This window comes from Pleurodeles waltl, chromosome 6 (genome assembly GCF_031143425.1).
Source record: "Pleurodeles waltl isolate 20211129_DDA chromosome 6, aPleWal1.hap1.20221129, whole genome shotgun sequence".
NCBI lineage: Eukaryota > Metazoa > Chordata > Amphibia > Caudata > Salamandridae > Pleurodeles > Pleurodeles waltl.
This window is the reverse complement of record NC_090445.1, coordinates 887,128,831-887,155,405: the sequence shown is the minus strand read 5'-3', so window position 1 is coordinate 887,155,405 and position 26,575 is coordinate 887,128,831. Positions and strand designations below refer to the sequence as shown.

Genomic DNA, 26,575 nt, shown 5'->3' with positions numbered 1-26,575 from the left:
ACTCCAGCGCCCACCATGCCCTCAACACAGGAGGTTCCACCGAATGCCGCCTCGCCCATGAACACACAGGGCCCCTTCACCTTCCTTCACACACCAAACCCACCCAGCAAGCGCCCACCAGTACATCTCAGCTGCATGCTACTCAACATCCACTCCCTTGTCAGACATGCCATAGAGATATGGGACCTGCTCGACACCATCTCCCCAGACATCACCTTCTTCACAGAAACCTGTATAACCATCAACTCAGCCCCGGACATTGCCACCGCAATCCCAGACAGCTACAAGATCATCCACAAAGACCGCATCAATCACCATCGTCCACAAAAATACCCTCCGCCTCATGACCAGCTCCAACAACCATTCTCCCGGCATGGAACACCTCCAATTCCAGATTCAGACCAACCCAAACACCACCATCTGTGGCACCCTCATCTACACCCCCTCCTGGACTCTACAAATCATTCAGTAAATCCATAGCTGACTTCATCGCACCCCACGCCCTCACCTCAAGGGAGTACATACTCCTCAGCTACCTCAATTTCCACCTAGACAACCTCAGCGACCAGAAAACCTCATTTCTACTAAAGAACCTCGCCACCCTCGGACTCAAACAACTGGTCAACTCCCCAACCCACTCAGCAGGACACACCCTTGACCCAGTCTTCTCCGCCAGCAACATCTCACACACCTCCGAACTACACTGGACCGACCACCACTGCGTCCACTTCTCCTTCACCAAGAACACTGCCACACCGACCACCACCCCCACAGAAACTGGAGCAAGGTCTTCAAAGCCCAACTCATCAAAGTCCTCTGCCACGCCACCAGACGCCAACGTTCAACTGGCAACCTCCACCAATGGATTTCCGACTGCACCAACACTCTGGACCCGCTCAAGAAACCCTCCAAATATCACCACCACAAGAAAATGAGCTGGTTCTCCTCCGACCTCCAAGAATCCAATTCCACCTGCAGACGACTCGAGAGAAAGTGGAGAAGCAGCAAGAACATGGCATACTACAAAGCCTTCAAAACTGCCGTCTCCACGCAACACCTCATCAGAACAGCAAGAAAATCAGCCATTCAGAAACGCATCAACGCCAATGCTCACAACAGCAAGAACTCTTCACTGTGGTAAAAAAAATTCACCAAATGCAGCAGGGACACCACAGACATCCCACCCTCCGAGGACATACGCGACAACCTCGCCACTTTCTTCCAATGCAAAATCAAGATCCAGGACATCTAGGACATCTATTCACCACCCAACCTGCCCACTGCCACCACACCCAAAGACTCCACCCCCCTGCCAACCCACCACCACTGGACCCCCCCTCACCTCAGAAGACACCCTCAAGATCGTGAAATCTAGCCACTACGTGGTGCCCTCGGACCCTTGCTCTCACCACATCTTCAACTGAGCCTGTGCCACCATCACCTCCAAACTGTGCCACACCATTAACTGCTCCATCAAGGCTGCCACCTTCTCGGAAGACTGGAAACACATTGAGATCAACCCTCTACTCAAGAAGCCCTCCACCAACCCGACGGACCTGAAAAACTACAGATCATCTCACTGCTCCCCTACCCAGCCAAAGTCATTAAGGCCCTCAACACCCATCTCACCGAATTTTTGGAGACCAACCACATCCTGGACCCCTTCTAATCCGTATTCAAGAGCAACCACAGTACTGAGACTGCACTCCTCGCAGCCATGGATGACATCTGCACCCTCCGACCGCGGCGAAACAGCAGCCCTCATCTTCCTGGACCTCTCTGCCACCTTCAATACCTTCTCCCACACCACCCTCTGCACCAAACTACGTGACGCCAGCATCCGCGGCAAAGCCCTTGTGTGGATTTGTTCCTTCCTCACCAGCCGACCCCAATGAGTCAGGCTCCCACCATTCACCATGAAACAGACGGAGACCAGCTGCGGTGTCTCCTAGGGTTCCTCCCTGAGCTCCACCCTCTTCAAAATCTACATGACCCTACTCACTAACATCGTCAGACACCATGGTCTCAACATGCCATCCTATGACGACACCCATCTGATTTTCTCCCTCACCGACGAACCATCAACAGCTAAGAACAACTTTGCAACAGAATGAAAGCATAGTCGCCACCTGGATGAAAGACAATTGCCTCAAGCTCAACTCTGACTGAGGTCCTCACCCTGGGCTCCACTGCCTCCGCCGACTCCTTGTGGCCCACAGCTCTCGACCCCCCCAACCCAACGACCACACACACAATCTCTGCATCATCCTCGTCTTCTCACTCTCAATGGGCCGCCAAATCATTCTGCTTTCACACACTTTGCCTGCTCCAGAAGATCTCCAATTGGATCCCTATCAATGAACGAACAGTCACCCAGGCACTTGTCAGCAGCAAGCTTGAATACAGCAAAGCACTATGACGGCATCACCAAGAAACTCCAAACAAGACTCCAGAGAACCCAGAATGCCATGGCTAGGCTCATCCCAGACATACGCCACCACAACCCCAGCACCGAACACCTGACAGACCTCCACTGGCTTCCGATCAACAAAAGAATCACCTTCAAGCTTCTCACACATGCATACAAGACCCTACACAACATTGGACCCGCCTACCTCAACCACTGCCTCTCCTTCTACACTCCCACCAGACAGCTCCGCTCCACCCAACTGGCCTTCGCCTCCACTCCAAGGATCCGTAAGAACTCAGCTGGAGGAAGATCCTTCACCTACCTTGTGGGACAGACCTGGAACACGCTGCCTCTCCACCTAAGGCAATCCCCCCCTTGCTGATCCAGTTCAGAAAGGACCTCAAGACCTAGCCCAACGACTGATCCGCACCCTTCCCCATAGCGCCTTGAGACCCTCCGGGTGATAAGCTGTACTCTTTATAAATACCTGATTGATTGAGGTAAACCCCAAACCTACGTCGGGTCCTACAACAATAGACGCCTTTTTAACGAGAGCTGTGGGAGTCATCTCAGGGGAAACTAACCTGGCGGAGCATAGTTTGTCCTTGGATCATGCCACCATGATAACGAAATTTGTTGGTTATGCCAAAACATTTGCAAATCCATTGCATACGTGATAGATGAGGTAAATAGACTCCATTGAAGAGTTTTCTGAAAATAGTGCTTGCTGGGTACCAAGTGCTCTACCAACAAGAGCAAATATCCCGACCTGGTATGCAGTCCAGGTACGATGAATACTGTGAAAAAGTACTGAAGCACTGAAATAAGCCCCACAGTTATCAAACAACCATATGAGGTTGAAAGTGAAGGTAAACAACAGTCTTATGAATGTCCTTGACATTTATTCTTCTTTCAGTCTTCTTAGAACAAAACCAAATCTCTTCCAGAGGCACCAGACAAGTGTTTTGTCATTAAGATTTTATCAAGCCTATCTGCTCAAGGTATATTATCTGAAATCAATATGAAATATCTCTGTATTGTCCCAAGAGGCTTAGATTTTATACTTCTAAACCATTCACAAATATCACAGGGTCTGTTTATTCAACAAAGTCCGAGAGGGTAGAACAAAAAAAGGAGCCCCCCTCAGTCACAGGAAGCAACTGGGTCTCTAATGACCAACCGTCTCAATCTGTGGGTTCGAACCAGTTTCTTTGTGCTTCCTGGGTTCACTCCTGCTGGGAAGGGCTAGAGGAAAACAGCCTATTTTTAGCATGGTTACCCCCACTTTTTGCCTGTCAGTATGCTTTTGACTGTGTTCACTGGGATCCTGTTAACCAGGACCCCAGTGACTGTGCGTGCTCTCACCCTTTAAACTTGGAAGATTGGACCACAAACAACCCACATTTGGCATACTGGTACCCCCTTGTAAGACCCTAGTATATGGTACCCAGGGGCATTGGGGTACCTTGGGTCCACAAGGGCTGCAGCATGTATTATGTCACCCATGGGCAGCCCATGCAAAGTGTATCTGCAGGCCTGCCATTGCAGCCTGTGTGAAAGTGTGCATGTACCCTTTTCACTACAGGTCACTGCACCAGGTCACTATACGTCACCCCTATGGTAAGCCCTCCTGAGGGCAGAGTGCAGGTACTGGTGTGTGAGGGCACCCCTGCATGAGCAGAGGTGCACACCACAAACTCAAGCTCCATTTTCATGGACTTCGTGAGTGTGGGGACGCCATTTTACGGGTGTACTGGACATAGGTCACTACCTATGTTCAGCTACATAATGGTAACTCCGAACCTAGGCATATTTGGTATCAAACATGTCTGAATCATACCTCAATACTGTTGCCAGTATTGGAAATATGATTCCATGCACTCTGGGGGCTCCCTAGAGGACCACCAGCATTGCTCCTACCAGCCTTCTGGGGTTTTCTAGGCAGGCCAAGCTGCTGCCACCCCTCAGAAAGGTTTCTGCCCTCCTGCTGCTTGATCAGCTCAAACGCAGGGAGGCAGAACAAAGGATTTCCTTTGGAGGTGGGAGGCAACCCTCTCTCCCTTTGGAAATAGGTGTTACATGGCTTGGGAGAGGTAGCCTCCCCAAACCACTGGTATGCTTTGAAGGGCACATTTGGTGCCCTCCTTGCATAAACCAGTCTGCACCAGTTCAGAGAACTCCAGTCCCTGCTCTGGCGCGAAACTGGACAACGGAAAGGGGAGTGACCACTCCCCTGTCCATCACCACCCCAGGGGTGGTGCCCAGAGCTCCTCCAGAGGGTCCCTTGATTCTGCCATCCTGAATCCACGGTGGACAGAGGCCTCTGGGAGCATCTGAGTGGCCAGGTCAGAGCCCCCTGCTGATAGGTGGTCACCTGGCTAGGTGACCACCTCCTTCCAGGCCTATTACAGACCTCTTGGGTGGGTCCTCAGATTCGACGAGCAAGACTCCTGCAGGATTCCTCTGCATCGTTTACTTCAACTTCTGACCACTGGAACTGCAGCTGGACCCTCCAGGAACTGACAAGCTGCACCCACAATGAAGACTCTGCTTGCACCATTGTTTCCACGGCTCCTTCCAGCTTCTGCAACATTTCCCTGGTTGTGCATCTTCTGACGGCGGCAAGTCTTCAGTCTGCATGAGAAGGAAAAATTAATCTCCCTCAAGCACCAACTGCAGCGACAACCGACTGTGTGGATCTCCTCTCATCCTGAGCTGCATGGATCCTGCATCACAGGTGGTGGACTGGAGTGGACCCCTTGGTCCTCTCCGCCAGCTGTTCAACTTTAGTGGAGGTAAGCCCTTGTCTTCCCATGCAGGACAGCACCCCCATGCATTGTGTCTCTTGCAGCTACCAAGGCTTGTTGGCATCTCCTCCAAGGGATCTTCGGGCTCAGTGTTGCCCCAGCCCTCTTCCCTGCAACACACAGCCCTCTCCCTCTGTGTGCTTGTCCTGCGGCGTGGGACTCTTCTTCAGTTGTGTTGCGTGGGCTCCTCTGCGACTCCTGGGTCCTCTTCCAGTGGGTGTGCTGTGGGGCTGTTTTTTCTTCTGTGGACTCCCTGCCTTGCTGAGGGTCCCCTGGGACTCTTCCCTGTGGGTCGAGTCCTCCTGGACCTTGCTGGTCCCCGGCAGCTCCACTTTTCCTCTACCGCGACTATTGCCTTTGTCAAGGTTTGTTGGTTTTTCCAAACCACAGAGACTGCAATCTTCCATCCGGCGTGGGACGTTGACTGCATCCTCCAAGAACTCTTCACCGACCCCAGGGCTGCACTGCGGAGCGTTGACCAACTCCTGCAACCACAGACGGGTGGGTAGTGGCTCCTGCCACCACCGGACACTCCTGAGACTTCTTGACTTGATCCCCCTCTTTTACAGGTCTTCCTCTTCAGGAATCCACCGCTGGTTTCTTGCAGTCTTGTCTGGGTGTTGCATTATTCTTCTTTTTAGTCCTTTTAGTGGCTTGGGGAAAATCCAGTAACTTACTCTTTTCTTCCTGGTCGCTGGGAGGCACTGTGGTACTTACCTTTTGAGGTTCCTAGCTCCTCCAGCTCCCCTCTACAGATTCCACTTACCTGGGTGAGGGTCCTGCATTCGCATTCCATTTTTTAGTATATGGTTGGGCTCCCCTAGGGTCACTATTGTCTATTGGACTGTTTTCTACTGCTATTTATGCCTAGTTCTGATTACTAGTGTACATATCTAGTGTGTTACTTACCTCCTATTGGAGGTTTGCCTATCTAGTACTTTTTGGTAATTGTGTCACTAAAATAAAGTACCTTTATTTTTGAAACACTGAGTATTTTATTTCATGTGCTTAAGTGCTGTGTGACTACAGTTGTACTGCATGAGCTTTGCAGGTCTCCTAGATAAGCCTTGGCTGGTCATCCACAGATACCCTTAGAGAGCCTGACTTCTAGACACTTCACTAAGAGGGGCGACCTGGTATAAGGTGTAAGTACCCTAGGTACCCACCACACGCCAGGCCATCTTCCCACATTGGTGGTGCAGCGGTGGGATAAGCACTTGCAATTGCCTTCCCACTCTGTCACTTGGTACTTTCCCCAAGAAAGACCACTTACTAGCTAGGGATCTACACTTATACCTAGTTTTAGGACACAGGCCCTCATTATGATCTCGGCGGTCCAAACAGTGGACCGCTGAGGTCATAACCGCCATACCATGATGCCATATATGACCGTCATATGACGCCTGGTGGCACACCATCATTGATGGGGGTGTGAACCGCCAGATGCCACACTGGCAGTCGGTGGCGGAGGTGGATGCTGCTCCACCCTCACTGATCCGTCAGCCAAACACTGCCACGCCTATTATGAGGCAATAATAGGCGTTGCGGTGTATGGAGATGAAGCGCTGCCAGCAGAGCAGCATCCAGCTAGCCCATTCCCTCCTGCAGCAGCGCCACAGAAAAGGTAAATGCAGTCCGAGAGGGAAGGGGGATGGGAGTGTGTGGAGTGATTGAGTGCGTGCACGGGGGTGTGCGTGTGTGTGAAGGAGGAATGTGTGTCTGCATGTATGTATGTGTGTATGTATGTCTGTCTGTCTGTGAATGGGTGCGTGTGTGACTGAGGGTTTTGGTACGCGTGTGTGCATGTGTAGGCATGTGTGCGCGCATGTATGCTTGGGAGGGTGGAGGGCGTGTGGGAGTGTCGGTTTGTGTGAGTGTGTGCAAGTGTGGATGCATGCATGTTTTTCTGGGGGGAGGGAGGTGGGGCAGGTCCTGAACGGGGGGAATGGTGAGGGGGAATTGGGGAGGGCCTACAGGGAGATCAGGGGAGGAGGAGTGGGGGTTTGACTTTTGGGGTTAGTTGGTGGGGGTGGGTCTAGGGGCTTGGGGGGTGGGTGGATGTTGTGGCAGTGTGTGGGGGGTGGGGGGGCTGGCGTGTTACATACTGGTGACAGTAATGACAATTCCTGCCACAAAAATGCTTTCAGCCAGGGGTTACCTGGCAGGGTACCCTGCCAGGAAATCGCTGGTGGGAATGGGATCAATATCCCACCCGCGGTCCATGGTTGACGGTGACTACCTTCAGCCCAGCCATTGACTCAGCCCTGGTGGTGGGTGGTAGTGAACTGGCTGCTTTGCAGCCAGTTCTCTACTTGCATCATTATATGGCGGTTGTGCACCAGCATGCCATCGGCGGTCATAATGAGGGCCATAGTCTCTGGGGTTTGAGTAAGAGAGGGATAGGCATAGCCCTTGCTCCAAACTTCTCTAAGAGACACTAGAAGTTAGGGAGGTTAGGCACACCCTACACCACTCTAACACAAACATGTGTTCAGGATAGGGCACATCCCAGGCTATGGACTCCTTATGAGAGCCTCACCTTTCAGGAGCTGAGGGAGAAGTGCAAAGAAAGGAACCTGAAGACAGGGAGGAACCCTAACAAGAGTCTTCTCCTATTCCTTCTCCTCCAGGATGTCAAGGACCATGCTGGTGGCCAGGAGGGGAGGGAGGAGGATGTAGACTCTAGCCCTGCATTGTTAGAAAGAGAAGATCTGGACACTGAAGGTCAGGAGGGTCCCTCAGAGTATCACAGGGTTGCTCTTTTGGATGTTTTGGTCTCACCACAGAACAGTACAGGATAAAGTTCACAACGACCAGGAAATAGTCCTCCCAAAATTGGGTGATTTTGTGGCTTGCTCAATGAAGGCTTTGGGGGCTGGTTACATGGTAGCAATGTCACTGACAATGAGGGCTTATACAATCTGATTCTGAAAAAACATACTTAACAATTGTGTGTCTTATTTGTTGCACCAGTACTTGGTAGAACCAGATATGACCTCTCCCCAAGAAATGGGAAAGGCGGCAGACAAATGGGTCAGAACAAGGGTGAGCAGAAAAGCTCACATGGGGGGTGACAAAGATGAAAAAGGAAGCAGTTAAGTCTCAGGACAAAGGTGGGGACAAAACCCAAACCTAGAGTCTTTATCAGGCCCACAACGTTCCTCTGGGGGTGGGTACAAAACCTCTTCCTCTTCCATAGCAAGAAGCCCTGGTGCTTTGTAGGAACAAAGTTCATAGGCCAGGAGACAGCTCCTGCCCTAAGAAAAGCACCAAGCCACCCACCACTACAACCCCCACATTTACCACTAATGCCCCTATCAACAGCAGTAGTAGTGGGTCAGGTAACAATAGCCATTCCAAGGGTGTAGGTAGACTCACTTTAGGAAGTATGGTGGGGGCTGGTTTAGTGAGGGAGGCTACTGAGGCAGTTTTAGTCTCAGATGGGGGTACTGATTTTTCCACTCTTGCTGCCCGTCCCCGTAACATGGGTAAGTACAGGCAGCTACCCTTAATAAATGGTGTTCAGCCAGAGGCCTACAGGGACACAGGTGCCAGTATCACTATGGTGACTGAAAAACTGGTGTCACCCGAGCAACACCTACTTGGTCATCAGTACCAAGTGACTGACTCCCACAACAACATTGTGTGCCACCCCATGGCAGTTGTTGTTTTCAGGAGGTGGGGGATTGGAAGGTTACTGGCTCAAAGAGAGTTGTAGTGTTCACAGACCTACCTGTAGAGAGTTCCTTAGGGAATGACTTGGAGACTTCAGCTTGGGCTGAAGTGGAGTTGGAGGCCCACGCATCAGTGCTGGGCATACCAGGGCATGTTTTTACTTTGACCAGGGTACAGGTCAAAAAGCAAAAAGAGAAAGGAATCTTGGAGCCTGGAATAATGGCCCAAGAGGCTCCTAAAGCCAAAAGGTAGAAAGGGCCCCCTACCCCACTCTCCAGTAAGGATTCCCCCTTTGAGGAGGAGGAATCCACACCCCTGGCAGAACCTACACCTGAAGAGTTGAATGCCGACACAGCTGAACTCTTATGTGCGGGGGGGGGGGGGGGTGCTGCCAGGGAGGAATTCAGAATGGGCACAGAAAACCTGTCCCACACTGGAAGGGTTAAGACAGCAAGCTGTCCTTCAGGAAGCAGGGGATGTCAGTGGCACCCACAAGGTGTAATGGGAAGACAACCTCTTATACTCGGAGCCAAGAGAACCCAAACCCGGTGTCACCAGGAGGTTTGTAGTACCTCTGCAGTATAGAGATTTTCTATTGACCCTTGCCTATGACATACCCCTGGCAGGTCACCTGGGCAAAGCAAGACTTGGGACAGACAAAGGAGTTTGAAGCTCATGTGTCACCTGCCAAGCCAGTGGAAAAACAGGTGGCACTTCAAAGGCCCCCTTAATCCCATTACCAGTGGGGTTGAGATTCCCTTTGAGAGGGTCGGTGGATATTGTTGGCCCCCAAGGCCCGCCCACTGCCTCTGAAAACAGATTCATAATGGTGGTGGTGGACCATGCCACCAGGTATCCAGAGGCTATACCTCTGAGGACCACTACAGCTCCTGCCGTGGCAAAAGCCCTCCAGGGAATCTTCTCAAGGGTGGGCTTCCCAAAAGAGGTGGTATCTGACCAGAGGTACAAACTTCATGTCTGCATACCTTATGGCCATGTGGAAGGAATGTGGTATAACTTATAAGTTCACCACCCATTACCACCCCCAAACCAATGGGTTGGTAGAGAAGTTCAATAAAACTCTCAAGGGCATGATCGTGGGACTCTCTGGAGAAACTCAGGAGGAGATGGGATGTCCTACCTACTGCCATGCTTCCTTTTTGCCTACGTGGAGGTTCCTTAGAAGGGAGTGGGATACAGCCCCTCTGAGCTTCTGTTTCTACACCCTGTTAGGGGTCCACTTACTCTTGTAAGGGAGGGCTGGGAACAACCTCTCAAGCCTAAACAAGATATTGTGTTTTATGTACTTGGCCTCAGATCCAGGAAGGCAGAGTACATGAAAAAGGGCACTAAAACCCTGCGGGCCAGCCAAGAACTGCAGAAGCAGTGGCATGACCAGAAGGCTGTCCTAATGGCTTACCAGCCAGGACAGTAGGTGTGGGTCCTGGAGCCTGTGGCTCCCAGGGCACTCCAAGACAAGTGGAGTGGTCCCCATACTATAGTGGCGAAGAAGGGTGAGGCCACATATTTGGTTGACCTAGGTACTCCCAGAAGCCCCCTCAGGGTCCTTTATGTGAACCGCCTTAAACCCTACTATGACAGGGACAGGAAGAAGAAAGTGACCCTCTCCCTGACCTCGTCTCCACCACTGCAGCTGATGGCTCAGTGGATGGAGTTGTTCTAGCAGATGGTCTTTCTGAGTTTCAGAAAGAGGACTGCAGGAATCTCCTGGGGTGGTTTTCAGAGCTGTTTTCTCTGTCACCTGGTAAGACAACATGGTGTGAACAAACCATTGACACAGGGGCAGTTTGCCTATTAAAAGTAAAATTTACTGGCAACCTGACCATGTCAGACTGCATCAAGGCAGAGGTGCAAAAGATACTAGACCGAGGAGTCAGAGCACTCTGACAGCCCCAGGGCTAGCCTAGTGGTGCTGGTCCCAAAACCCCACTCCCAAAATGGGAAAAGGGAGATGAGATTCTGTGTTGATTACAGAGGGCTCAACAGTCACAAAAATGGATGCTCACCCTATTCCTAGGGCAGATGAGCTAATAGATACACTGGCATCTGCCAAGTATCTAAGCACATTTTATTTGACTGCAGGATTTTGGCAGATCAAATGGTCAGATGATGCAAAACCAAAGACTGCATTTTCAACCATTCGAGGGGATTATCAATTCACTGTTATGCCCTTTGGTTTGAAAAATGCACATGCCACTTTTCAGAGGCTGGCGAATACAGTCCTCCAAGGGTTGGAAGCCTATAGTGCAGCTTATCTGGACTATATAGCTGTCTTTGGCCCAACCTGGAATGAACATCTGGTCCGCCTCTGAAATGTTTTGGAGGCTCTGCAGAAAGCAGGCCTTACTGTCAAGGCCTCTAAGTGCCAGATAGGGCAGGGGAAGGTTGTGTATCTGGGCTAACTGGTAGGTGGAGGCCAGATTCAACCACTACAGGGGAAGATCCAAACTATTTTAGATGGACTCCCCTTCTACACAGAACCAGGTAAGAGCCTTATTGGGCCTTACTGGGTATTACAGGAGGTTCATTAAGGATTATGGCTCCATTGTAGCTCCCCCTAATGACCTCACATCAAAAATAATGCCAAAAGAAAGTTACAATGGACAGCTAGCTGTCAAATAGCTTTTGTGGACCTCAAACAAGCCATGTGCTCAGCATCTGTGTTAAAAAGCCCTGACTACTCCAAGAAATTCATAGTTCAAACTGATGCTTCAGAGGTAGGGGTTGGGGCAGTACGTTCACAGCTCAACACCGAGGCCCGAGTTCAACCAGTTGCTTTCATAAGCAGAAAGTTGCCCGCCAGAGAGAGGTGTTGGTCAGCTACAGAAATGGAGGCCTTTGCTGTGGTCTGGCCATGAAGAAGCTGAGGCCATTCTTGTTTGGCACTCACTTTATTGTTCAAACAGACCACAAGCCCCTTCTATGGCTCAAACAGATGAAAGGAGAAACCCCCAAATTGTTGAGGTGGGCCATATCCCTACAGGGAATGGACTATACAGTAGAACCTAGACCTTGGAGTAACCACTCCAATGCAGATGGACTCTCCAGACATTTCCACTTAGACAATGAAGACTCATCTGGGCAAGGTTAGCCTTCTTGTCCTTCGTTTGGGGGAGTGCGGGAGGGGTACGTAGGAAAGTGCCCTCTTTCTTGGCATGGTTACCCCCATTTTCTGCCTGTTGTCAGTGTGTTTGACTGTGTCCACTGGGATCCTGCTAACCAGGACCCCAGTGGTTATGCTCTCTTCCTTCTAAATTGGTAACTGTACCTTTTTCTTCCCATAATAGGCATACTGGTCCACCCATGTAAGTACCTAGTATATGGGACCTAGGTACCCAGGTATTGTGGTTCCAGAGAAACCCTATGGGCTGCAGCAGTTATTCTGCCACCCATAGGGAGCCCATGCAAAGTGTTCGGTAGGCCAGAGACTCCAGTTTGCGTGAAACAAGTGCATGCACCCATTTTCACTACAGGTCACTGCACAAGGTCACTATAAGTCACCCCTATGGTATGCACTCTCAGCCCAGAGGGCAGGGTGCAGGTACCTGTGTGTGAGGGCACCCCTGTATTAGCAGAGGTGCTCCCACAAACTCCAGATCCATTTTCCTGGACTTTGTGAGTGCGGGGATGCCATTTTACGCGTGTACTGGACATAGGTCACTACCTATGTCCAGCTACATAATAGTAACACCTAACCTGGGCATGTTTGGCATCAAACAGGTCGGAATCATACCTCAATACTGTTGCAAGTATAGAAGTATGATTCCAGGCACTACGGGGGTTTCTTAGAGGTCCCCCAGCACTGCTACCACCAGTCTTACATGGTTTTCTAGGCAGCCCAAGCTGCTGCCACCCCTCAGACAGGGTTTTGCCCTCCTGCTGCTTGATCTGATCAAGCCCAGGAAGGCAGAACCAATGATTTCCTTTGGGAGAGGGAGGTTACACCCGCTCCCTTTAGAAATAGGTGTGACTGGCTTGGGAGGGGTAGCCTCCTCAAGCCACTGGTATGCTTTGAAGGGCACATTTGGTGCCCTCTGTGCATAAACCAGTCCACACCGGTTCAGGGACCCCCAGTCCCTGCTCTGGCGCGAAACTGGACAATGGAAAGGGGAGCGACCACTCCCTTGTCCATCACCACCCCATCCTCTAGAGGGTCCCTGGGTTCTGCCATCTTTATTCCAAGGTTGGCAGGGAACTCTGGGAGCATATGAGTGGCCAGGCCAGGCAGGTGACGCCAGGGCCCCCTCCTGATAGGTGTTTTAACTGGCTAGGTGACCAATCCCCCTTTCAGCGCTATGTAGGGTCTCTCTCTTGTATTGGTCCTCAGATTCGGCTTGCAAGACTCCAGCAGATTTCTCTGCAACCTCCACTTTTGGCCACTGGAACTGCGACTTGACCCTCCAGGAACCACCAACAGTGCAATCAATGAAGAAGACTCTTCTGCAACTTTGTTTCCACGGCTCCTGCCAGTTTTGCAACATTTCCACGGCTATGCATCCTCAGAAGACAGTAACTCTTCAGCCTGCACAAGAAGGAATCCTCCTTAGGAGTGAAGGAGTCACTCCCCTGCATCTGCAGGCACCTGCATCAAACAACGACCAGCTGCGTGGATCTCCCCTCAGCTTAAGCTGCATAGGTCCTGCATCAGTAGTGGTGGTCCTGAGTAGTCCTCTTGGTCCTCACTGCCAGCTGTCCAGCTTTGGTGGAGGTAAGCCCTTGGCTTCCCATGCAGGACAGTCCCCCAGTGCACTGTGTCTCTTGCAGCTGCCAAGGCTTATTTGCATCTCCTCCAAGGGATCTTCAGGCGACATGTAGCTCCAGTCCCCAGCACTCCTTCCTGCGACGCTCAGCCCTCTGCCTGGTTCTCCTGCGGTGTGGGATCCTTTTCTGTAGTGCTGCGTGGGCTTCTTCTGCAACGCATGTATGCCCCGTCCTGAGGGACTCCTGTGGGTGCTCTGCGATGTTTTGGCTCCCCCCCTCCTGGGTTGAGTCTTCCTGGGCCTTGCTGGTCCCCGGCAGCACCACTTTTCCACTAAACGTAAGTTTGCCTTTGCCAAGGCTTGTTGGTGGAATTCCTGCATGGACACCTGTCTGCAATCTTCACTCCAGCATGGGACATCTTCTACATCCATCAGGAACTCTTCCCCTGCTCCCCTCTACACATTCCACTTACCTAGGTGAGGCTCCCCCTAGGGTCACTATTGGTTGTTGCTGGTTATTGCGGTTATTTGCACAGTTTTCTAACATTTTCTATGTCTATTTCTGATTGCTAGTGTATATATTTAGTGTATTACTTACCTCCTATTGGGGGGTTTCTCTTTTAGTATTTTGTGGCATTGTGTTCCAAAAATAAAGTACCTTTACTTTTGTACAACTGTTTTCTTTCATGTGTTTAAGTGCTGTGTGACTACAGTGGTATTGCATGAGCTTTGCATGTTTCCTAGATAAGCCTTGGCTGCTCAACCACAGCTACCTCTAGAGAGTCTGGCTTCTAGACACTGCCTACACTTCACTAAGAGGGAATACCTGGACCTGGTATAAGGTGTAAGTACCTTAGGTACCCACCACACACCAGGCCAGCTTCCTACACGGACAATCTGTATAGCTGCCATTATGTATTTCAGAATAAGATTGTACCCCTCAGAGTGTGCCGGATCAGTCAGTGTGCTTCATCCATCACGGTGGCCCCGGTAGAGTCCTTAGGCTGAGTTATTCTGTGCAGTTTAGTTTGGTGCCCTCCTCTACTACTCTTGCCTCCCATCATAATTGCAGTAGGCAGAGGGTGTAGTCAAAGGGGGAGAGAGGGAAAGTGGAGAGGGCTGGCGATGGCAGTGCATGCCGACTGCCAGGGGAGAAATAACTAGAGGGGTTGGAGCACCCTCCCATCCCTCTGCGCCCTGTTCGCACCTTCGGTCTCAGAAGCCCAGGCCCACCACTCCAGAAGTCCTTACGTATAGAGGGTCTTGTAGACAGTCACCAAGGGACAGCAATATCTCCCAGTCCCAGTGGTCCTCGGAAGAGGAGGGAAACTCATAGTGTGGTCCTGAAGGTAGAGGTGTCCCAGTCGCAATCCAGATGACATTTCAGGGGCCGGTGAGCACCACACTGACCCCCCTCCCCCCACCTCACAGACTCAACAGCCAACCTCTTCAATGGGGGGGGGGAGGTCGGGTGGGGGAGAGGGGAGGGGGGGGGTGGGGGGAGTGCAGGGGGAGGGGGTCGAGAGGTAGGATTCAGGCCCAAAGCACCACCTCCTATGGTGCACACACCAGGGGCTAACAGTCTCAGTCATGCTGGCGTAGTAATTCAGGGCTCCATCAACACTGTGGCAGAAGTGGTACTATGAGGGCCCTGGGTAATGCCCATTGATCGTCACCTCCAAATCACCCGAGGTTCCAGTGGGCAGTATCCTTGTCTGCCAGTGGGGGCCAGAGCAGGGCATCCCAGTGGGTTATGTGGCCTCAGATGTGTGGTTGCAGCTGTAGGTAAGAAGGACCTTTCTGTCATAGTTACCTCAATTTTTTGCCTGGTATCAGTATGTTTAGGCCGCAGCACACTGAGATCCTGCCAACCAGGACCCCAGTGTCCGTGATCTCTCCCCTAGATTTACTTGTATGGTAACTTTTACCCCTACAATTTGCATACTGGTGCACCCATGTAAGTCCCTAGTAAATGGTACCCAGGGCATTGGTACACTAGGGGTCCCCCATGGGCTGCAGCATGCATTATGCCGCCCATGGGGGCCAATGCAAAATGACTACAGGCCTGCCATGGCAGCCTGTGTGAAATGGTGCAAGCAACTTTCACTCTTGATAACAGGGTTGCCTTATATCGTGGTCACTGCACTCTGACCCTGTAAGGTAAGCCCTTCAACCCAAGGGCAGGGTGCATGGTTATAAGTGAGGACACTCCTGCATGAGCAGAGGTGACCCTACGAACCCCAGACTCCATTCCCTAGGCTTTTTAAGTGTGAGGAAGACATCTTAAGGTATGGCAGTCGACACTGGTCAACACAAGTTGTCCAACTACATAATAGTTCACTGAACATAGGCATGTTTGGTATCAAACATATTGGAATCATACAACCACACTGATTCCAGTGCTGGTTGCATGATACCATGTACTATGGGGGATACCCCAAAGTCTGCATATACAGCCTTGCAGGGTCTGCAGCCAACCCATGCTGCTGCCGACCCCAGACACTGTTCTGCCCCTCCTGCTGCTGAGCCTAGTTCTGGCAGGGGAAGGCAGAACAACAGATTTCCTGTAAGAGAGAGGTGTGACCACCTCTTCTTTAGAAATAGTGGTCTACGGGCTGGGGTTGGGGTGCCTCCGAGTGCCACCAGACTGCTCTGAAGGGCACATTTGATGCCCTTCTTGCATAACCCGGTTTGCACCAATGCAGGAACCCCCAGTTCCTGCTCTGGTGTGGAACCACACAAAGGACAGGGGAGTGGACCATCCCCTTGCCCAGCTCTCCACCTAGGGAGATGCACAGAGCTCTGCCTGGTGGCCACTTGATTCTGCCATCTTGGAAATAAGAAGCATCTGACTGGTTAGTCCAGCAAGGTGACATTTCTGACCCCCTTTCATAGGCGGGTCACTGAGGTAAGTGTCCAATTCCCTTCCTGGGTTACTTAAGGGCTCCCCTGAGGATGCAAGACTTCAGGAACCATCTGCAAGTCTCCTCTGCAAGAAACTTCTGCAACCTGGACACCAAAACCGCTGCCTTTCTTCATTGGAACGAACAAGACTGTAACCAGTAGGAGGGCTCCTACTGCAACTTTGTTTCAAAGTTCCGCTGAGACTTCTGCAACCCTGTGGCCATGCATCCTCCAGAGTAACAGGGACTCTGCCTGCATACAGGGAAAAAAGGAAGGAATTTCTCTTGGAGTGAAGGAGTCACTCCCATGCATCCGCAGACACCTCAACGACGACCGCCTAGTAGATCCTCCTGTCACACAGACTCTGAGGCTCTACAACACAGGTGGTGGTTCTGTAGCTCTTCAGAGGTCTGCCCTATCTACCTTGCATCTGGGAAGTCTGTGGTCCCTCGATGGAGCTGCTTTGCTCGAATCCCTGTGCACTGCATCTGCTTGTCGTTGCCAAGGCTTATTGGCTCTCCAGTCCGGTGACCTCCTAGCTTCAGGAAGACCCAGCCTCTAGCACTCTCCTACTTCAAGAACAACATCCTTTCTGTAAACTCCTGCGATGTGGCATCCTTCTTTGCAGGGCTGCATAGGTTTACCTATGCCTGTTGCCACTGGGTCCTGCTTTGGGCTCCATAGAGTCCTCCCGGCTCTTCTGTGTGCTAAGGGCTGGCACTGACCTACCTGCCAAGGGTGGTCACCTAGACATTGCTGGTCCCCACAGACCCTGCAAACTCAGTGCAACACTTTGCTGCAGTTGCCAAGGCTTGTTGGTAGTCGCGATAACCGGCGACGACTCTGCAATTCGACAATCGGCGTGGGGAAGCTCGTTGGTGACTCCCGGGATACTACTGTGTTGCCTGGATCCCACTGCTGCACTTTTTCATCCACCATCCAACAGGAAAGCATCTTCGAGAAGGGTAGGCATTGCCATACAGCACTCCCTGCGCACCTCTGGGTGGTCTGGACTGTGTCCCCTCTTTTCTAAGGTCCTCTTCTTCAGGAATCCACGCCTGGTTCCACCGACCTGGTCCAGGGGTCACAAGAACAGCTGGACAACCCACTGACTTCAACAGGAGGTTCCAACACGACTTCACCCCTAAGTACCTGGGCTCTCTGATGTAGGTACTCAACTCTTCTGGGTTGGAGCACTATCCAACCTCCCTTGTTGTAACTGGTTTCTTCAGGGTCCTCTCGGAAGGGTCCTAAAACACAAAAACTCCAACCGCGCCTTCCCCATGGTATCCTATGTACAGTGACCCAAGATTACTACTCTGCACACAGGTGCCTGGGGAATCCTCCCTACTTACCTTTTGTGTTTTAGTACGTCCCCAGTCCTAAGGGTCTTTGGAGGGTAGTGTGGGTTGGGAGTGATTTTAGCATTCCATTTTTTTTTGTATATTAGTATATCTTTGTATATGTGGTCTTTAGTGAGCATAATCCAGTCTCTGTGACCATGAGTTGGTGGCAACCTATCTTATCCTGCATTCATAAGTCTCTTGGCTTTTTCCCTTTCTGATCAAGGAAGACCCATCAGGTGGGCAATGCTTGAGCCTGAAAGATTTATGCGCTTTGTTTCATAGCAGTGCTCAGGAGTTCAACACCTGTCTAGACTCCACTGCCACGGATTCATCAATCCTTTTAGAAATGATGTTGCAAAGTGCTATCACATTGCTGCTGACCAATGCGTAACTAATTTTAAAAGGTATCTATAATTACTTAGCGTCCTTGGTGAAGGCGGTCGCTCCTGCACTGCCTCCTAGTGGTAGGTCAATGCTGGCCTTTAACTTCGAGGAAGTTACCCGAGGTATTGAAGGTTTATCAAGATAGAAGGCATCGGGCCTAGGTGGTATACCTCCAGATCGGTTTCTTAATGGGGTGGCGGTTTGGGGGTCCAAGTTAATCCAGATTTTAAATGCCTCAGTTAGAGAGCATTCTCCTATCTCTTGGTCCTCCTCCAAAAATGTTCCAGTTTTTATAAAGGGGGATAAATGTAACCCACAACAGTACTGTCCAATATCCCTCATGGAGTATGTTATAAAGGTTATGGGGAGTGTTCTGCTGTCTAGACTCACTAAATGGGTGGCAGAGAATAACAATTTGTGATGTACAATACAGTTTCAGGCAAAGGAAGTCTACCATTGACCAGTGCCTGTATCTATACCTAGTGGTTAAACACACCGTGACCTGCCCTCAATCCCTTCACCTGCCTTTCATGGATCTCACGTCAGCCTTCAACAGGATCAACTGTGAAACTCCTGAGGTATCCTTCTGGGGATAGGGGCTGATCCTAATATTGTATATTATCTGTGGGTCTTTCACACGCATACAACTGCGTCCGTCAGGTACTGTAGTCTGGCAGCTCATACCATCTGCTTTAAAACAGAAAGAGGGCTTAGGCAAGGGTGCATCTTTGGCCCTTTTTTATTTACCCTTTTTTTCCCCCCCAACAGCCTCGAGCTGGCTCTGTTGGAGTCTAAGGCTCAATGCTCCCAGGTAGGCAATCAACCCCTTCCTGTTATGCCATATGCAGACGACAGGGGACTGTAAATTCTTCTAAACTCTCTTGTTAATTTTATGAACTTTTTGAAATCCTATGTGATGGTTGTGTGCCCTATTTCGGCCAAATGACAATCTTATAATTTGTAATCACGCAGTTGCTAAGGTGAAGGCTTTCTCTTATTTAGGAGTATTGTTTGACTCATTAACATGTTGTGGAATCCTCTATTGGGTGCTAACACTGAGGAGCTCTCTTGATCTATTGGTGCAGTCCTCCAGTTTGCATTGAGGCTGGGCAGTAAACCTCTTAAGATGCTGATGTAGATATAGCAGGCCAAATGTACTTCAAAGGCTGCGTACGGCAGCGAGATCTGGGGGTATACGGCTCTTGACCGGTTTCAGGTGACTAAAAACAAATTATTGTGGTGGCTACTCTGTGTTCCACAGAGTACCCCCTCCATGTGTGTTCATAAAGAATTGGGGCTTGGTTTTCTCAGTTATTTTAGCTCGGCGCCTTTGTTTGGCTGGATCAGGGCAGGGTCTATTGATGCTCTTTCCCTGAATCGGAGGTTAACGACGGACTGCCTGCTGCTTGATTGGGCTTAAATGCACCAAGGAATCCTTTATTCAATTGGGTAGGTGGGAGCTTTTATCTAAACCAGAGGTAATCTGTAAATCAAATAGGTCTTGGGCGAAATCCAACTTTTTAGAAAGAAGAACTGTGGAGATAGAGGTTTTAGACATCTGGAAACCTTGGTTCAAAGGTATGTGTAGTTGACAATGTCACAGATGATGCAGCACTATCTTGTTTATGTTAAAAATAACAGGCTGCTATCTACTCAACAGGTGTAGATTCAACCAGCTGTATATTTTGTTAGCTTCCCCCAGAGGTTATGACCCGGGGTATATGTGTGCCAGGGGTTGGGACAGTCTCTCTCTACAGGTCACCCTTCACTGTTGTGTAAATATTTTATCGCCCCCAAGAAGATATTTTTTTTCTTCTACTTTTGAAGGATATATTTTTTTTAATTATACTTTTGAAGGATAGGTTTTTTTCCCAAGTTTGTCCTGCACTTGTATTTTCACAGATGTTGAGCAATTAATTTGTGACTTAACATTAATTTATTTTATGATCCTCTATGTAGCTGCGGAATTTGCAGAAAGAGTGGCTGGTTTTTACACTGTTGTCATCTTAACAGTTGATAGGGGTTTTGTGATAGGTTGTTTTTGATGATTTTTATTATGTATTGACGTTCTTATGAACCCGAATTAGACTAGTATGAGCCTGAACACCTAATCAATGCACGATACATACAAGCATCTTTTCCAACTTAAATGTTTTAAAAATATAACTTTTTTTTTTTTTTGCAGTTGTTTGTACATCTCTACATCGTAGAGCGTAGAAATGGACAAATGAGCTGCATGTTATTGCAGTACATCAGCCACAACTCCTTACACGCCTTACATAGTCTGCCTTAGATCTATAACTTTGTTGACGTAATGACCCTCATCTTACTTTTGTGTGTATGTTAGAAATCCGGGCATTGCAACATCATGTAGTGCAACCAGAATGCCCACATCTGAGGGGAAAGCACTTGACTTGTTTGCTTAAACAACACTGACTGGATGCCTTCTATCCATGAATACTACATGGATAATCTTGTGCTCTCTTTTGACAGTTACGATCATTGTTTGGTCATTCCAAAGCACAACCAGACATCCTAACTGAACATCTGAAAAGCTTTTTCCTTCAGACTATCCTCTTAGTCGTAGCCACAAGAGATTCCTCAATATCGTGCTTGAAATATCCACCCGTGAAAAATAAAACGTCAGATTGGCTTTGATAGGTCCCCAAAATACTCGAACTATTTTTGCCAAATTCCAAGAGAAAGGCATCTTGCCTGCCATGAAAGCTGTATTTATGGGTCTGACCAGTCTACGGTTAAAAAAGGTTAAGTAACCTGTCAAGTTGAAACAAAAACACCCAGAAGCCCTGTTGCAAGTTTGTGTTGCCACTGCTTAATATACTTACGCAAGCAGAGGGATACAGGAATGCTTGTGCTCATCAAGATAGATCTTTGGGACAAAAGTCGACCCCAGGTACTTACTACAGGATATCTACTGATTTTACACAGACCAGCAGTCCATGTCACTGAAGTAATCTTAAGATAACGTTTTATAAAATGCCTAGGAATCTATCCATTATCACATTTACATTTTCTTGAGACTGGTCTTGAACAGTACAATTTTTTTTTAATGATTATAATTGTATTTTTTTTTTGTTTGGTTACTTAAAACCATTACAAATAGGACAACGTAAACAATAAATTAAAAAGTTAATGAATTATACAAGGACTTTGTTTAAAAAAAAACAAATTATCAGTAAATACTCTGTAGTGAATCAAACAGTTCTGCTATTACTGTCAGACGAGAATTACTGAACGGCCTAGCAAGCAACTCAATAATCGAGTGCAGATAAATTAGGTTATAAAAAATAGGTTGTAAATATATTAAGAAACGTACCTCAATAAAGCAGAGTTGTGCAAAATGCACAAAACAAGACAGCATCAAGCTTATTTCAATATAAAATTAGCAACAGTGTTTTATTTATTTTTTTCTTTGAAAACTAAATACATAGTTAAATTCAATATCCCTTGTAACCATAGAAACCTGGAGATCTCAATGCAGGCTACAAGTAGCTATTCGTGTGACACACCCGCTCTCCGCTAAAACGATTATGACCATGCTAAAGGGAACAATTCCGATATGGGGAAATCCAAGGCAAGTGCGACAGCCAAACACCTCCTTGGTACTACCGGCTGACCGTTCCTTAACATTCCTTCAAGCCAGAACCTCCATAATCTAGCTCATTAAAGAGTACGTGCCGTCAAAAAAAAACTCCAGACAAGCCTTTGTCAAGCTTAGATCATTTTACTGGTCAAGGCTGCCACTGAGCGCTGGCAAGGCTGACGTGCGGTCGTGGAATATATTCAAACGTACTGCTGATGTCTCAATGCGATTCGCATCCTGCCTGCTTAATTTGTGAACAGTCGGGTCAAAAAACTTGACAAGTTGAATATTTAAGACAGTACTGTTTGAATTGAGGGTGGTGATGGCCTGCCAGCACAATCGGGTACCATTGAACATTACTTGCTGAAAACTACAATTTTCTAGTGCTTTTCTCGTAGCCACCATATCTAAATCAAACTGCACAGGTTTATATTGGGCTTTACTAGATCCATAAGCAACCATCTTAACCTGTCTGCCAGAACATGAAACAGGGCTGATGTAGCCATGGGCTTACCGGGTGACTCGTCTAAATTCCTTTTTTAATTCATGTATAAAACTTTTATCTGGTTTTATGTATTAATTGATTTGTGTATTCGATTAAATTTGTTTTTCTCATTTATACTTGTTTTAACAAAATGTATTTAATTAAAACCAGGTTAAAGGGGTTACATTTGTGCAATGGGATTAAAAACCAGAGACCTAGAGTTCTTGTGTAAAGTAATTGTTACATGCAATTTGTGGGGCAGTAAGAATTATTTTTCCAGTGTCAATTGTGCTGTACTATGGTAAACGCAATTTAGACGTCTGCACTGTAGTAATAAATGAGTGCGTTCATTAGTACAGATGCTCAGTGTGAGAGTGTGTGTGTGTGTGTGTGATATTCCCCCAGACCTCAGTAAATATCAAATTTATTTCCCAATCAGAAATCCCTCTCCTAATATTTCTGTAGTATTTTTGTTAATGCACCATCCGACTTAAAGAACAAGGAACAAGTTACTTCCCTCCGGTAACACCTTCTCTGGCAGAGACTATATCTAGCTGCAGATTCCTTACCTCTGAATTCTCTCCAGGCGTCAGATTGGATCCAGAAGATTTTTCATGAGCAGTACCCCTGCGCGCCGGTGGATAGCGTTGATTGGCTTCGTGTCCGTCGTCATGCCAGAAGTGCAGAGCCATGAAGAACACTGACCACTGTTGTGTCAAAACTAGGACCCTGAAAGGGGTATTCCTAGACCCTAGAAATCAGTTCACACAGCAGAGAGGATGAAAGGGCTGGTAAGGAGTCTGAAACTAAATATAGTCTGTACCAAATAGGGTGTTACCCAAGGTAAGTAACTTGTTCATCTGCTAGAGACTTCTAGCTGCAGATTCCTTAACTTTGAATAGATATCCAAGCAATGCCATCCACGAAGGAGCGTTTGCAAACAACTTTTAAACAATAGTCATGCAGGACGGAACGGGCAAATGGCCTATCCCTACGGACCTGACTTTCCGGACAGTAATGTTTGGTAAACGTGTGCAGAGATGCCCTGCCTGGCAGATGTCCAGGACCGGAACTCTGCTTACTAACGCAGGAGTTGCAGCTTTAGCTCTGATGAAATGAGCATGAAAACCTTCAGGAGGTTGCTTCTTGGCCAGTGCATAGCAGACTTTGAGGCAGAGCACAACTAAACAAGAGATGTTCGCTCCTACACCGCCCAAGCTTTCTTCACACCAACATACACCACATAGAGTTGGCTGTCCACCAGGAACACACAGGTGGAATCAAAGTACATTGCCAACGCTTTTTTTGGGTCCAGGAGGTGGAGTCCCTACCTTTTCCTTAGAAGGATGTAGGGGTGCACGCTCCAAACACCACTAAGAGACGAGGTGCGGATCCGTCACCGACACTGGCAGATGACCGACTGCGCAGGGCTTATGACCCGTCTTATGTGACAACATTCCAGACACACCAGGAGTGATCGAAAAAAAAAAAAAAAAAAAAATATTCAAAAAAGGCCAGTCAAAAAATGACTGAGGAGTAGCTCTTCTCCAGATCTGGAACGAAATGAAAAGAACAGACATTGGCGTGCCTGGGTGATACCCTTTTGGAAACCGCAATGTCATTTTTGGCATGCATGACCTCGACAACTGACGCCCAGGGGTACTGCTCATGAAAAATCTTCTGGATCCAGTATGACCCCACGGGAAACTCAAAGGTAAGGCATCTGCATCTAGAAGCATGTAGTGGATAAGTCATCCAAGACCACATATTCTATCCTGTCTGCACTATTTTCAATATGATGGTGTTCACAAACAATCAGTGCAAAGTACTGTGAAAGTAAGAATTAATGGAACCCTTGGTTGACGACTACCTATGAATATTATCTAGATGAACTCTAAGGCCCCCTCACTTTTCTACTCCAGTCATAATGAGCCAAAATTTGTCTTTACTTCAAGATTCTTGAGGTGTACTGTGAAACAAAATGAAACACAGACCACAAATACTTATCAGAGGTCTAGAAACACTAGTAAATCTAAAGCTGTGATTCACACAATCAACCATGAAGCAGAAAATATTTATGGACTACTCAAATATAGTCCAGTTATCCAGAACTATGCAGATTTCAAACCTGAGCAGCTGGGTATAGTAGGACTGTAGATAATGGAAGCAAGACAATGTAAAGAATCCTTGGTCTGGGAAAACCATGCTTTAAAGATCAGCCAATATTCATACTGTGGTGACACATATTAAGCACACACAGTTAAGCACATCATAAAGTTACAACATTTTACGTAGGGAATAAGTATTGTACCTACCGTTTTCTGTGACAATTACATCTGTGTGTGAGCTGCCATATTTGTGAATGTGCTCAATGGCATCCTGCACACTATCCACCACTTCAATGCAACACTCCAGATCTCCGTACTCTGTACGAAGAGATTTCACCTCTGAGGGACTGAACGTTAAGTATGATGCAAACTTTGGGCCAGCATGTATTTTTACCTGTGTAAAGAAATAAAAGGTAAAGTTTTCATTGGTTTATAACAAGACTGACATAAAAACATGCTGACACTTTATACACAAAGACCAAATTAATAAACGTGTGCAGCACAGCTTCTGAAATGAACTCACTAAAAACATTAGCTGTGTAGCAAACCAGGCTTATTGGTGCTGGCGTATCAGGATATTGCCTTTTACCACATACGTTTCCTGGAACCAAGTATGTCTTGCTTATCTCTATGGGTTTTCTAAACAGTTCAAGAAAAACTCAACTGTCATTCAGATAAAAAACACCAGCAGAATGCAGTACATGCGGAAATTCTACAGAATGAGAACTTTTATTTGTTTTCTTGAGGGAAACTCACCTCTGTGAAAATGAGCAGTAAAGCATGTTATGCTGTTCTAGGTTCAACATCTACAATGTGTCTAAATCGCAAAAATCAGTCTTGTCATGTAGGTAGCTGGCTTGAATGGGAGCTACATCCAGTACTGGTAGCTCTTCTTTTCAAGGTAACTGAAAGTGCTCTTCGTTAAACCACAGTTTCTGGGAAATATGCTCTCAAACACATGGTGCAAGTTCGTTTTGTACACTTCCCAACCATCCAACACTCCACAGGTTCACTATCCACCATGCCCTCTTTCTTCACTTCTACTGGCCACATCCTTCCATTGTTCCGTCCTATTGCTTCCAAACAGATACTCAGTCCTAGGTTGTGGCTGGGAATTTACCTGGAAGGGACATGGTAGGAAAAGCCTCAGCTCAACATTTTAGGATGTATATTGGGGAGATGGAGAGAGGTACGTTCAGATTACAGTAAGCTTACATGTTCAGACAGCAGACATTAAAGTTGGGAAGGTACTTGCCTCAGATGACAGTAGTGATGATGATGGAAAATAAATGTAGAAACTGAAAAGCTCCCACTGTGACTCATGAAAAGAAAAGCAAAGTGCCTCCCTGAAGCAATAAAATAACATTAGCAATAGGTGTCCTCAACTCAACAGGAAATGCCCCCCAAATATCAATTTTAAGCAATGAAAATGCAATGACAGTTAGCCCCTAAACATCATCTTGAGATTTTTGGTACCCCACAATTTCTATGAAATACCAGCTTTTTTGGGTGAAAAATATACTTCCAAAAATGTGTACTACTGCTAAAAAGAGACACAATCTTCCCCAGCAATAACTATTGAATGCAAGAGGTGGCCACTGGATTTCAGGGACGCCAAGTCTATTCCAAGGATTGCCCACAATCATGAACACTATGCCCACAAAATACCAAGACTAGGACATTTTATTGCATGGCCACCATACTGCGATGGATGTCAACAATAATAATACCATGCATACTTAAATAAAAGAAAGTATGTTCACTAATAAACAATATATAGCCTAGTCTGATGCCTTGGGGGTCTACAAGATGGCAAAGAAGACCATGTTGTGGAATTGCTTCTATTATGCCAGTGAGAACCCACAATATTCCAGAAGGATACACAATATCCCGGTGGTGGCCAACAAAATGTTAAAGATGCTACCAATATGTCAGAGACACTCGCCAATCTCCCAAGCTAAATGCGGGCCACTATAAAAGGCACTCCCACAATTAGTACCATGAAGCAGAGGTAGGGCTATAAAAACTAATTTCCTGACACACGCACACTGTAGGAGGCATGCACTGGCATAGACAATACACCATGCATACTCAAATAAGCATACACACATACTTTCATAAATCACCCACAC

General features: G+C 48.0%; 1 protein-coding gene across 2 annotated transcripts in view; it reads right to left on the bottom strand.

The window, feature by feature from the left end:
* The window catches only part of ALDH18A1 (aldehyde dehydrogenase 18 family member A1), a 284,510-nt gene that overhangs the window by 13,310 nt on the left and 244,625 nt on the right, over positions 1-26,575 (bottom strand). For both annotated transcript variants that reach the window (XM_069239691.1, XM_069239692.1), the window contains exon 16: positions 24,651-24,837. In XM_069239691.1, coding sequence (XP_069095792.1) covers positions 24,651-24,837 — 187 coding nt within the window. The remainder of the gene's footprint in view (positions 1-24,650; positions 24,838-26,575) is intronic.